Source organism: Heptranchias perlo, chromosome 28 (genome assembly GCF_035084215.1).
Source record: "Heptranchias perlo isolate sHepPer1 chromosome 28, sHepPer1.hap1, whole genome shotgun sequence".
NCBI lineage: Eukaryota > Metazoa > Chordata > Chondrichthyes > Hexanchiformes > Hexanchidae > Heptranchias > Heptranchias perlo.
In genome coordinates this window covers 13,058,565-13,071,312 of record NC_090352.1, presented here as the reverse complement: position 1 = coordinate 13,071,312, position 12,748 = coordinate 13,058,565, and the positions used below count along the sequence as shown (strand labels likewise).

The window sequence follows — 12,748 nt, the reverse complement described above, 5'->3', positions numbered from 1 at the left end:
ACAGCTTATTGGAAATCTATGCAAGCATTATCAATGCATGAGCCAGGAAGGACCAGCACCAACTTAAAAGCTGCTCTTTTAATATAGTGCAGCAGCTGCCCTTTGAATTCACGTCTGTGATGCACCGATACAGATAAGTATCAGGACCGCCACTGAACAGAACAAATTGCACCAAGACCATCTTTCATTACATTGCAGCAACTTTGTGTCCCTGTTCCTGTACTGCTGGGGATTAGTCAAATTATGTCATTCTTTTAAATGATGCTATTTTTACCCTGCATAGCAAGAAAGAAAAGAGCTAGTAATATAACACCTTATAGACCAAAATGCTTCATCTTGTCATAATGTCCAAATTTTGTGTCTCTCACCCTTCCCCTCCCCCTCTCCCCACCCCTCCCCACCCCCACATAACGGGGCCTATCTTTCTGAATCAGGTTTCTCTTCACCTGAACCAGATCCCTCTCTTGCTGTGTCTTTTGCTGTCTTCAGTAGAATGTGATACAGTCTGGGGCTTGATGTGGAGGTAACAGTTAGACTGTGGAGCAGAGAGACTGGGTCCAAAGTTGGTTGAGAGTGGGGTCTGTGATGCACAAACATTTGGCAGATACAATCGATGAAACATACATACGTTGACATTGATAGAAGCCCGTAATGGGTTAATTCTCCTTAAGAACTTTGGAGGAAATATATATATTTTTAGGTTTCAAAGACAAAGTCCAAGATGAAGTCAAGTAGGCTTCATCTTATTGTCCAACTTACAGTAGCAGAAAAACATATTGGCTCAGAATGGCGTGATGGGCAAGTTACACCAAAATTTACGCAGATCTTCCCATCGGCAAGCTATGTCAAAATTTCCTGAGAATCACATTAACATATGGTGGATAGTAAAAAAAAATGGCATTAAACAAGTGGAAATTAATGTAAACAATTGGGGCCTATGGAAAGTGTCAAACTTATGCCATATTTATTCTTCAAGTCCTTCTTTATGCATGAAAAATAAAGTTTGAAGCCATCAAAGCATCATTTATGCACATTAGGCACAGAAAATGCAATTGTAGAAGTTTTTCACGTTTCATTCTGATGCCATGAAGATACATTCAAAGATACAGAAAATACATTTTAGATCTCAGTGAGCAGAAATAATGAAAAACATTGAAAAAAAATCACCTTAAAACACTTTGGGTCTAATTTTCAGACAAATCAGAACAGGTGTAAATTGAGGAAGTTTACATGAACAGTATTTGTGTGTGGGGCGGAGCCATGCTAATGAGCAGCAACGGGTTTCGGCAGAGGTTTCACAGAATCGGTGCAGATGATTGGGGAAGTTCAAGCCACGTCTACATTTCTCACCTTTTCGTGCCATAATTTGGCAGAATGCTGTTTTTTGGTGCAGATCTACAGGAAATTCCAGGCCATTGTATCAAATTGTCTGTCTTAACCATGCTGTTAAAAGTGAGCCTTCTGTCTAACCGATCGGCAGAAGACTGAAGGATTGAAGCTCTGCTTTTAACCTCTTGATTCTTTAGAAGCTTTTTTTTCCAAAAAATATACCTTATTCATAAAATTTGCAGCAAAACATACAATACAGTTGTCATATCACATTCCAAATGTATACAATTTGCAGGTTACATCAAGTACAGTTCAATGAACACATTGTACATAATTACAGTTCATGACACTCTGGGGTGTCTCATTGCATTATACTCAATACAGATTATTGATTACAGATTCATTACAGGTACATTACAGCAATTTGAATTTTACATTCTGCCCAGGGGGGTTTTTCCCCTGATTGCAGCCCCTCAGTATACAATGGCGGGAATGCTCTAAACGGTTGCCTTTCCCCACAGAGCCTTTGCGGCGGCTGCACCTACCTTCTGTGCGTCCCTGAGCACGTAGTCCTGGACCTTGGAATGTGCCAGTCTGCAACACTCGGTCGAGGACAGCTCCGTGCACTGGAAGACCAGCAAGTTTCGGACAGACCAAAGGGCGTCTTTCACCGAGTTAATGGTCTTCCAGCAGCAGTTGATGTCTGTCTCTGTGTGCGTCCCACTTTCCAGCACTTGGTCCATAGCCCTGTAGGTTACGGCACTTCAAGTGCACATCTAAGTACTTTTTAAATGAGTTGAGGGTTTCTGCCTCTATCACCCTTTCAGGCAGTGAGTTCCAGACCCTCACCACCCTCTGGGTGAAAAATATTCTCTTCAGCTCCCCTCTAATCCTTCTGCCAATTACTTTAAATCTATGCCCCCTGGTCACTGACTCCTCTGCTAAGGGAAATAGGTCCTCCCTATCCACTCTATCGAGGCCCCTCATAATTCTATAACCTCAATTAAATCTCCCCAGCCACCTCTGTTCCAAAGAAATCAACCCCAGCCTATCCAATCTTTTCTCATAGCTAAAATTCTCCAGCCCTGGCAACATCCTCGTAAATCTCCTCTGTACCCTCTCTAGTGCAATCACATCTTTCCTGTAATGTGACCAGAACTGTACGCAGAGCTCAAGCTGCGTCCTAACCAATGTTTTATACAGTTCTAGCATAACATCCCTGCTCTTATATTCTGTGCCTCAGCTAAAAAAGGAAAGTATCCTGTATGCCTTTTTAACCACCTTATCTACCTGTCCTGCTACCTTCAGGGATCTGTGGACATGCATTCCAAGGTCCATTTGTTCCTCTACACCTCTCAGTATCCTCCCATTTATTGTGTACTCACTTGCCTTGTTTGCCCTCCCCAAATGCATCACCTCACACTTCTCTGGATTGAATTCCATTTGCCATTTTTCTGCCCACCTGACCAGTCCATTGATATCTTCCTGCAGTCTACAGCTTTCCTCCTCACTATAAACCACACGGCCAATTTTTGTATCATCTGCCAACTTCTTGATCAAGCCCCCCACATTCAAGTCCAAATCATTAATATATGCCACAAAAAGCAAGGGACCCAGTACTGAGCCTTGCAGGACCCCACTGGAAACAGCCTTCCAGTCACAAAAACACCTGTCAACCATTACCCTTTGCTTCCTGCCACTGAGCCAATTTTGGATCCAACTTGCCACTTTCCCTTGGATTCCATTACCTTTTACTTTTTTGACCAGTCTGCCATGTGGGACCTTGCTAAAATTCATGTACACTACAACAAACGCTCATCGACCCTCCTTGTTACCTCCTCAAAAAATTCAATCAAGTTAGTCAGACACAACCTTCCCTTAACAAATCATTGCTGACTGACCTTGATTAACCCGTGTCTTTCTAAATGACGATTTATGCTGTCCCTCAGAATTTATTCCAATAATTTGCCCACCACCGAGATTAGACTTTTTAATTTTGGTGTTTATTTTTTTTAGCAAATTTGCAATTTTGATAAATTTAAATTTTTTTCCCTTTTGTATAACTTTCAAAATTGGTTAAATTCAGGCTTCTAAAAGTATCAGGCACACGCAAAATTTGATGAATATTTTTATTGGTAAAATTGTAAAAGACAGTTGTTGATTCAGTAGAGAAGTCGGTAAAACAAAACTGTCGAACTATCTGTACTGATGTTTGTTACAGGCATTGTTGATAAATTAAACATAATGTACATTAAACTGTACATTTTCAATGTTTTGTTGGACTTTCTAGCTCTTTCCTTCCAAACAGTAAAGATTTTCATCTCGGAAAAAGGACCTTTTAACACTGATTTGACACTGGAAAAACTAAAAATACAATTCAGGCCACAGCTTATGTTTTCCCTGTAGAAATGATTAAATTGAAGATGTGTTTGCAGAAATGGGTTCAGATTGAAACAGTGAAAAATAAACTTGGAGTTTTTAAAGTCTGAGCAGAATTCTATATATCAGTGATGCTTTATGCATTTGTTACATGGATGCTTATAGTTAGTCATGCATAACGCCCAGGAGAACCCTAGAGCTTGTCCAATGGCAATCACAACAACAATGCACAGGTAGCACTGAAGATCCAGTGAAATGTTCCCCAAGCTTACCAAAATAGAATTCTGGCATCAACCCACACTCAAAACCTGGTGGATGTCAGTATGCTCAGATTCCATTGTTTTCATTGCAGTATTTCTACAAGGGTACTATTTTGAGTTGGAAATTGCAGTACACAAAAAACATGTTCCTCTTTACTGTTGATATGGTTACGTATACCGTCACAATTCTTTCCAATTGCTTTTTCACTGAGCAATAATTCTGTGAAAGGCATCACACTGTAAGAAACTGCTACAAGTTTTGTCACAGTTGGGACAACTCTTGGATTTATTCCCATTTAACAGCAAACTATTTTAATTTCAGTTCACTTGCAAATTTAAAAAAGGCACCTGAGCGAATGACAAAATCAACAGCATATGATCACACTGGTGCCTTCATTGCTGAGATAATGACACCAAATTAATGACATAGGTTACAGATCATGAAACCTTTTAAATGCAGCTTGACCCTTTGTAAGCTGTCAAACAATTTCTTCATACACAATTTCAGGATCTCTTCAAAAGCAAACATCCTCCCACTGTTTTGAAATTATTCTGCAGTATCTGGGTCAGTTACAGAACAACTTCCAGGTCAGCAATCATGGTCCTTCTGGCCCTTTCCTTGTTTTTATCTGAGAATGTGAAACATCCACCAATTGCTGGCTCTCCTTGTATCTTGGGGTTTTGACAATAGTCACAGAAATTCAGAGATCTCAAATGAAGACTCTGATGTGTTGGACATCAGTCTCAAATACTTCAGGCATATTTAGGAATATTTGTCATAAATTTAGGTCAATGTTGGCAAGGCTTTTAAACTGGAGTCCTAATCCAGAAAAAAAGTAACCGATGGAACTTTAAGACTATTTGAGTGTTTTGGTCTAAATGCAGACAGCCATGGAATGTGCAAATTTCATTTGAGTGACAGCCAGTTGGTTGGGACCACTCCTACCTTTATCTATTGATTGCTTCTTAATGTTTTTAAATTAAAATGCTCTCATGGCATAAATGATAAAAGCAGGTTTCAACCTGGGTAAAAATCTGGAGTTTTGGATCTCCATGTTAACTCTGGATAAGGCCTTTGTACTTCACATGTTTATGTAGTCTGGCATTTTGGAGTAGTGAGTGAAAATAATGGACTTGATATTTACCCAGAAAAGGAAACATAAGGATGAAGCTCTTGGTCAGAAGATTCCTAGCACAATTGTGCAGGTGGGAATTAGCCTGTGAAACTTATTTTTTGTTGACATAAATGAGAAAAAAATTCCATTCAGTATTCCTCCCCCACCCCAAAAAAAACTCTAAGTCTGAATCTTGAACTGTGTCTGGTGGGAGTATTTTGAGCCTAATAATATTGCTGGAAAATGGTGGTAGCAGCACTCATATTTAAGGCAGATGTTCATGGGTTTGAGCCCCAATCCAGGACTTGGAAGATGTAAGATAGGCTGACACTCCTGTGCAGTACAGAGGGATTGACTGCATTATCAGATACCTACATTAAGATGAGACATTCCAATGGTTCAAATGGACATTAAAGATCCCTTGGTACAGAAAAGCAGCTAGTCCCATTCCAGCAAAAAAGTGTTTTACTTATAATCTGCCTTACTGTCTATTCACATTTTTGTAGGATCTTGCTAGGTGCAAAATTGACGGTGCAATTCCCTCCACAACACTTTGTGATACATGCAGTGCTTTTGGATGACAGTCCTTGTCTACCTGATTCAGATAGTTCAGATGAACATTGAAGATCTCATTCCAGCATTCAAAGCAGGACGCTCTGCCAGCCAACATTGCTCCCTCAACTAACACCATCAAAAAGATTAGCCGGTCATATATTTAATTGTTGTTTGTGGAACATGGCTGTTACATTTGCTTATGGGACAGTATTAAGTAATTTATCATGTGAAGAATGGCATGTCATATGGTAAGGTACCAAATGAACACAAGTTTTTAATGGTGGGAGTAATTTGAGGTGATGGATGCAGACTTTCGCTCATTAAAACATGTTCCTAAATAATCCTGGTGATATGATTTTTTTCCCGATTATATCCAGCATGTTTTCCCAGAGAAAATGAGCAGACACCAGCAACATTTTTCAGGAAAGTCACCTCCTCCCGAAGATTTTTTTTACAACCAATTCTCCCCTCGTTAAGTCGCCTGCAGGAACGACGTTCTCCTCCATCCCCAACAGTTACTGGCCGCAGGATAAGTCAATGCTACCACGGATTCCGTTGAGGCCTGCTGCTTTACCCCAGGTTAGACTCCCTGAACCGGACAGCAAAGGACCAAGCCTGGGCTACCTCGGTGTAAAGGCCCGCCCAGGTTTACGGCTAATTTCCAACAGATCAGCTGCCGAAACACGTCCGCCAACAGAGCCCCCGGTTCCTCGGAAGCGCCTCACACCGGAGCTCCCGCTCGCTCACCGTTACCCGCTTTATCCGCACCCTCAACCACACTTGCTGACAGGCAGGGCGTTGATTGATAGTTCGAGGAACCAATCCGAATCTAGACGTCATGCATAAAACGTGCACACGCCCCGCCCTCCGGGTGCAGCCGTCCAATCGCTCACCTATCAAGTTAGATTTCGCGGCGGCTTCACTTTGTGCGTATTTTTTTTTGTTTTCAAAAACACTATTTTAAAAAAAAATACCAAAAGTGACACACGCTACACAGTTTCTTCCGCAAATGCTATTTTACGTGTGGATTACCCAAATTTAAAATTATTTTTTTCCTCGTCACCGTTTAATCGACGGTCGTGACCTCTCACCTCAAAAAAAAAATCACAAACCCGCGCTTGAACCAAACCTGAAGGCGTGATGGACAGCGGCTTCCAGCCAATGAGCGGGCAAAGCGCGTTTAAACCCGATGGCGCGCTTTGCGAGGGGACGAATGGGAGCGCGGGGGAGGCGGGAGCTTCCGGTGGCAGGTTAGGTTGCACGGTGGCGGTCGGCGGCTGCGGAGCTGCCGGTGAGGAGCGGGTCTGCCGTGGAATCCCGCCATTTTTGAACTCTCGAGCTGAAGCCGGAGCCTCAGGCTCGCGCCTGGTTTTTCTTCTTCGTCTCTCGCAGTCGGAGCCGCTGAGATCGGACAGGCCTTGATCAGCACCCCCAACTCCCCCATCCCTCCCGAGCCGGAGCCGGAGCCGGCCGGCCGGCGCCCACACAGGACCATGGCGCCGCTGCTGGGCAGGAAGCCATTCCCGCTGGTGAAGCCGCTCACTGACCTGGTGCCGGGGGAGACCATCTACGTGATCGAGCACAGCGGCGAGGGTTTCAGGAGCAACGAGTATCCTTAGAGCGGACCCTGGGGCATCGGGGGGGGGGGGGGGGGGAGAGAGACGACATCTCCCTGGGGACAGGGCCTAGGTTCGGGGCAAGAGCCGGTGTTTTTCCTGCCGCCGGAGAGGAGATGCAGTAGGTCTGGGTGGACAGTGCGTCCCGGTGCCAGACTGGCTGTCAGCACTCGCTGCCGGGCCCTGATCCGCCGTTAACGTCCCGCTGAATGAATCCAGACAATGTTTCCAACTCCACAAGTTTTTCATTGTCAGGAGGCCCGATGGTGTCGGGCCGGGCCGGGCCGGGCCTACTGACGGATGGCTTTACCACAGTCTCCTTACGGACACAGTGGTTTCCGTAAGGAGGCTGAATAAAGGGGTAATCTCCATCCAGCTCTCCCTTAAACCCCACCTCACAAAATCAGTGTGTGGGTGGAGTGAGATTCGACACTTAACTCCTTCCACTACTGCACTGACTTTGCAGCTGTCAAAGACACGATGGGCCGAATGGCCTCCCCCGTGGCGTAAATCTCTATGATTCTGTGACTGGTTTCCTGCGTATTTCTAATGCTGTCACAGCACCAGCCCATGTAGGAGCCAATGATTTAAGTAATATTTGCAACTTTTCATGCTGCAATATTGATGTCTAAAATGATTTTAAAATCAACCTGGATTGTGCCGGAGTACTTAAATCAATTGGCTTCATGCAGAAGCAGGAATGAAAATTGCAAATGCTGGAAATCTGAAAAAGTAACAAAGTACTGGAAGTACACAGCAGGTCAGTCAGCATCTGAAAACCAGAGGGGTGTGATAAGGGATCCTTGTCTGAAGTGTTCACTTTTATTCCCTTATAAGATGCTAATGGACCTGTTGTGCATTTTTATTATTATTATTTTGTATCTTAGCCAGAGCTAAATGATCTACTGTACTTTTGTAATACGGACACTGGTCTGTCGTGGACTTTTTTGTTAGCAATATTTTAATATTTGCAACTTTTACATGTTTTGTAGAATGGATTGGTACAAGAATGCTAGGAAGTAGTTCTATAGATGTAGGGGTTTCTTAAATAGTTGTTGACTTCTTTGGTTTGAGCATTATTCTGAACTTGGGTGTTCCTATGTTTGTTTGGTATACTCATGAATGTTTTGTTCTTACTTCTGACATGTCTTAAACTGCAGGAGTACCATCTTTTCATTAATGTGTCCTTTTGAACTTGGCTTGCTGAAGGCTCAGTTTAAGCATTTGATTCTAAAGCACTTTAAAAAGATGCTGCTGGATTTTGCATGAAGGGTTTGAGGAGTGTAAGTGGAAAGGAAGTGGAATCTCTCTGAAAGTAGTGTTTATTTTAATTGTAACAAAAGTCTTCAGAAATCTCGTTTTCACTTTCCTTTCTTAGCTAGTTGCTATTGCTATGCCTACGCAGCTTAACCCTTCTAATGGCTCAGGCCTATATTTAGGTTTGAACAACATGCCGTGTGGAAGGCATTAAGATTACATATAAGTTTGATGGCTATTTATGGAACCTATTGGAACAAAGTACCTTTTGTATCACTGGCATGGCTGGTCAAACGTGTTTATAAGCTATTGGTAAAGATTTTTGAGGAGAACAAAACTTTATTTAAAATAAAATTTAAACTTTTAGGGTTATTACAGGAGTTTGTATAATGTTTCTAGTTTTAGTTTATTATCTTAGTTTGGACTGTATGGACTTCCAGAACACTCCGCTTTGATCAATAGAGTATTGGTTTTATTGAGGTCTGTAAGGATGGTATAGCAGTTCTCCTAATATGCCCTTCCAATTCAACCTTATAACTTGGAAAAAATTTTTTTAGGGATATCTTTTTGTGAGGTTTCGAACTATGACCTGTGTTGGCTTTCAGTTCATTAAGATGCTTTGGATGCAGCATTTTATGTTGGAGCTTCTTCATGATGGGCACATTGATTACTGTGTAGACTGGCGCGAACTTGATATTTCAGGGTTTTTCTTCCTGAGTGGCACCCTTAGGAAAAGACTTGGTTGCATTGAAAGCATGTTTAAAAGCTGTGCTATAGTATGTGCATGTTTAGAAATGATACTAGTATGTCAGTGTATTTTAATGAATACGTCACACTAGGGGTGGGGGGGGAAGAAGAGTATAGATATTGGCCCAATCACTGGCTGTTCTTGTGGAAGAGCAACATTTTATTTGTGCTTTAACTAAAGAACTTATGCCACACCAACAGGAAGAGCTCTGTTTGAGCAGTCCTGGCAGAAGTCTGGGAGAAAAACCATTGCCCGTCTGCAGATTCCTACCTGGAGCGTAGTGAGTGGTGCTGGAAGACTCGAACATGAAGTGAGAAAACCTTTTTTTAAGAAAAGGGGGTGTACTCATTATGGTTACCGAATGCTCCCCCCCCCCCCCCTTTCAACGGCACTAAAAAGGAATTATTGAGGGGTTTCAGTTTTCTTCTGGAGCTGTGCACAGAACTAGCTGGGACTTACTTTACTAGTTTCAAAAATAAATAAATTGTAACTTTCTTGGAATTGTCCAAGTCTCAAGAATTAGTCCAACCTTTGAAATCAGAGCACCTCCTGGTGGCCTTGTGGGTAAAGGCACTGGTAGTGTGGCACCAGACCAGATGGTCCTAGGGAGCATACCCAATTTGTGGTGAGTTAACTGACTTCAGCCTGGGCAACAGCTGAGTAGTACTACAGTCAGCCTTAGTGTCCTTGGGCTAGGGGAGGAAGAATCAGTTCATTTTTCCAATCCTGATTGCTAACAAGTGATCTCCACTGGAAAAGTGTGGGCAAGAACAAGACTGTGATGCTGTCCGCTGTTGAATAGGCTGCGGACGCTGATGCTGATTCACGTTATTACTGACATCTTTAGCATGAATGTGATTTTTTTATGCTGAGAAGGGGTGACTGTTACTTTGGTCTTGTCTCTTCAATGATGACAAAACCCCAATGCAGGTTGCACTTGTGTTTAGAGATTGGTTAGTGAGCAGTTTTTGAATGGACATTTCCTGTGCAATGTCCAATCTAGTCATGTGTACGCTTTCAACTGGACACAACAAGAAGGGATTCAATAGATTTGACAGCTAACTTTAAAGGTTGATGCAGTATTGGTGATTTGTCACTGTATTCCACCAAGAAGTCATGCTGCACTTTTCCTCTCTTGACTTGAATCCGGTGTCATACTCTTGAAAACTGGAAATTGGTGTCTGCCTGGACATCTAGCAGAATAAAAATTCCCAGATTTATGTGTAAAACCCTCTCTAGTAATGAGCACAGTCTCCAATCCCCCAGTCTGAATAACAGCTTCCTTTGTTGACTGGCTGGTATTTCTGAGTGTGTAATATTGCTACACTTATTTAGCATATTAGTACCAATAGGCTGTAGTAAGAATTGCATGTAAACCAATACCCTTTAATGTGAGCTCTGCATCTTGCATGGTACTTTTATATTTTCTTCTCTCCTCTCCCCTTCTAAAGATGGCAACTCCTTATGTGGTACGGTTTGATGGGCATCATTTGCCCTCTAGTACCTCACCAATTTGGCCATAGGGGAGTGGAAGAGCATCACAGCTGAGCCCAAGCATGTTCATTGGGGCTGTTGGATAGTGATCAGCAACAGGAAACTGACAAAATGATATAGAAAAAAAAATTCTACTTGAAACAATACACTGCAGTACCATGTGATGCACTTTTAGCATGATGCTCTTGGTTCATCACCTCTGGTTGCTCCTGGCATTACCACCACCAGTGATGGACTGTAACTACCAGTACTTCACCCAACAGCTCAAATGTTCTTTCCAGGCAATCCATGTCTGGAATCTGTAATTGTACTGCTGGGTATTTTTCATAGTACAAAATTTCATCTGTTCAAAACCCTTGTGTCAATGTACTTTAGTGATGAAATCTTTTGGTCCCCATTAAATGATTGAGCGTTGTTAACTTATGTATGAATTAATTGTAACTTTAAGTACTCCAGTACTCAGTCAAGGTGTCATGTAACCCAGTGCTTAAGTATGTTTTGATTACAGAGGGTGCTATAACTTGGGTGAAAGCCACAGCAGTGTTGTCACTAGACATATTTAATATATTGATACCAATAAGCTTTAAGGAAAATCGTACCGAAGCCAAGGGTTTTAGTCTTGTATAATAAATTCACTGCCTCAATTGCGGTGGCCAGTACATCAATGATCAGTATTTCACCCGTGTACTATGAAGCTCCTAAAACCCAGTGAACGTGATCCAAGTTTGGAAGCACAAAATCTATAACTGACCTGGGTGCTTTTCATTGTTCATTTGGACACAGTATGAACATTTTGCATGTTTGCTATTTTATTAAAGCCCTAGTGACAGACCTGCAGATTTTCATAATGGTTGTAATGATGAATGTTTTTTGACATATTAAGTTCCTAGATTTTCCCTCTGCTTTCCTATTCCTCTTTAATAGTATGTTATTCTGTGGGTGGGATTGGCATTAACCTGCTCCTGGCTATCTGCTCGTGTGGCTTGGAGAAGTATAAAAGTGGCCATGTTGACTTGCTATCTTTTTATGCTGCTGGTCAGTTTCCATTCGCAAGAGCTTGACCAACATTGAAAACTTTGGGTAATCGAGTAGGAATTTGAATCCCAGCAGAACTCATGATAATTGTGGAGTTGTAGATCAGACTTAATTTGCTGTTTCTTTTTTCTTCCCAATTTATTTTCTTTAAGTACATCTTAGAGTTACAGAACTGGTTACTTGAGTGTGTTATACTGTGGAGTAGGGTGTTGTAGTTTCATAACCCTGTGGTAGGGATAATGGCCATATCACAGAGGCCTGGGCACTCAGCAGTGGTATACTGAGGAAGTGGTAGAATTAGAATGAGGAGTTGCAGCCTTTAGGTTGGAAGTAGTCTAGCAAAGATCTGCTTTTAATTGGTAGTTGTTTAATTCAAACTTTTGGATAACTCAAATTTTCATTTGTACTTTATCTTTACGTTGCCATTTATTTGTATTTGATCATTTGATCAATTTTCTTTGTGCAAAAAATTGTTTTGATTTATCAGGATTAGACTGCATGTACTTTATTCCAACCCTCACTGTGAGTAGTACCAGGCAGTTTCTCTTGCTAAAGTGCAATCATCCACACATCCTAGACTTTAACAATAACTGTATACATTTGTTTCATGCCCTGTGTTCATTCGTTCCAAATTTCTATCTGGTAGGTTATGATAAATCGAGGGAGCATAACTTTTACATTTGTCCTGAATCAATTTTACGGTGATGTTTTGGTGGGAAAATGGCCAGTGTAACAAGCTCCATCGCCTCGACTAACATGGAAACAGCTATTGGACTTCTTTTTTTTGTCTTTGAACCTCCTTGTTTTTACTTAGTTCACAAGATGTTTCAAACAAGTTGGACTTTGCTAATTTCTTAGTTTGAGGCTACCTTGATACATTTAGTGAGTAAAGGCACCAAGACATTACTGACAAGAAGATTCTGGCCTGATTCCAGATCTGTGCTGAATTTGCTGAGCTCA

General features: G+C 41.8%; 1 protein-coding gene across 1 annotated transcript in view; it reads left to right on the top strand.

The window, feature by feature from the left end:
* The first annotated feature begins 6,893 nt into the window (after positions 1 to 6,893).
* Positions 6,894 to 12,748, top strand: part of baz1b (bromodomain adjacent to zinc finger domain, 1B) — an 87,334-nt gene continuing 81,479 nt past the window's right edge. Inside the window, exon 1 of the mRNA XM_068008057.1 lies at positions 6,894 to 7,247. Within this exon, the coding sequence (XP_067864158.1) occupies positions 7,132 to 7,247 (116 nt within the window). The 5' untranslated portion in view covers positions 6,894 to 7,131. The remainder of the gene's footprint in view (positions 7,248 to 12,748) is intronic.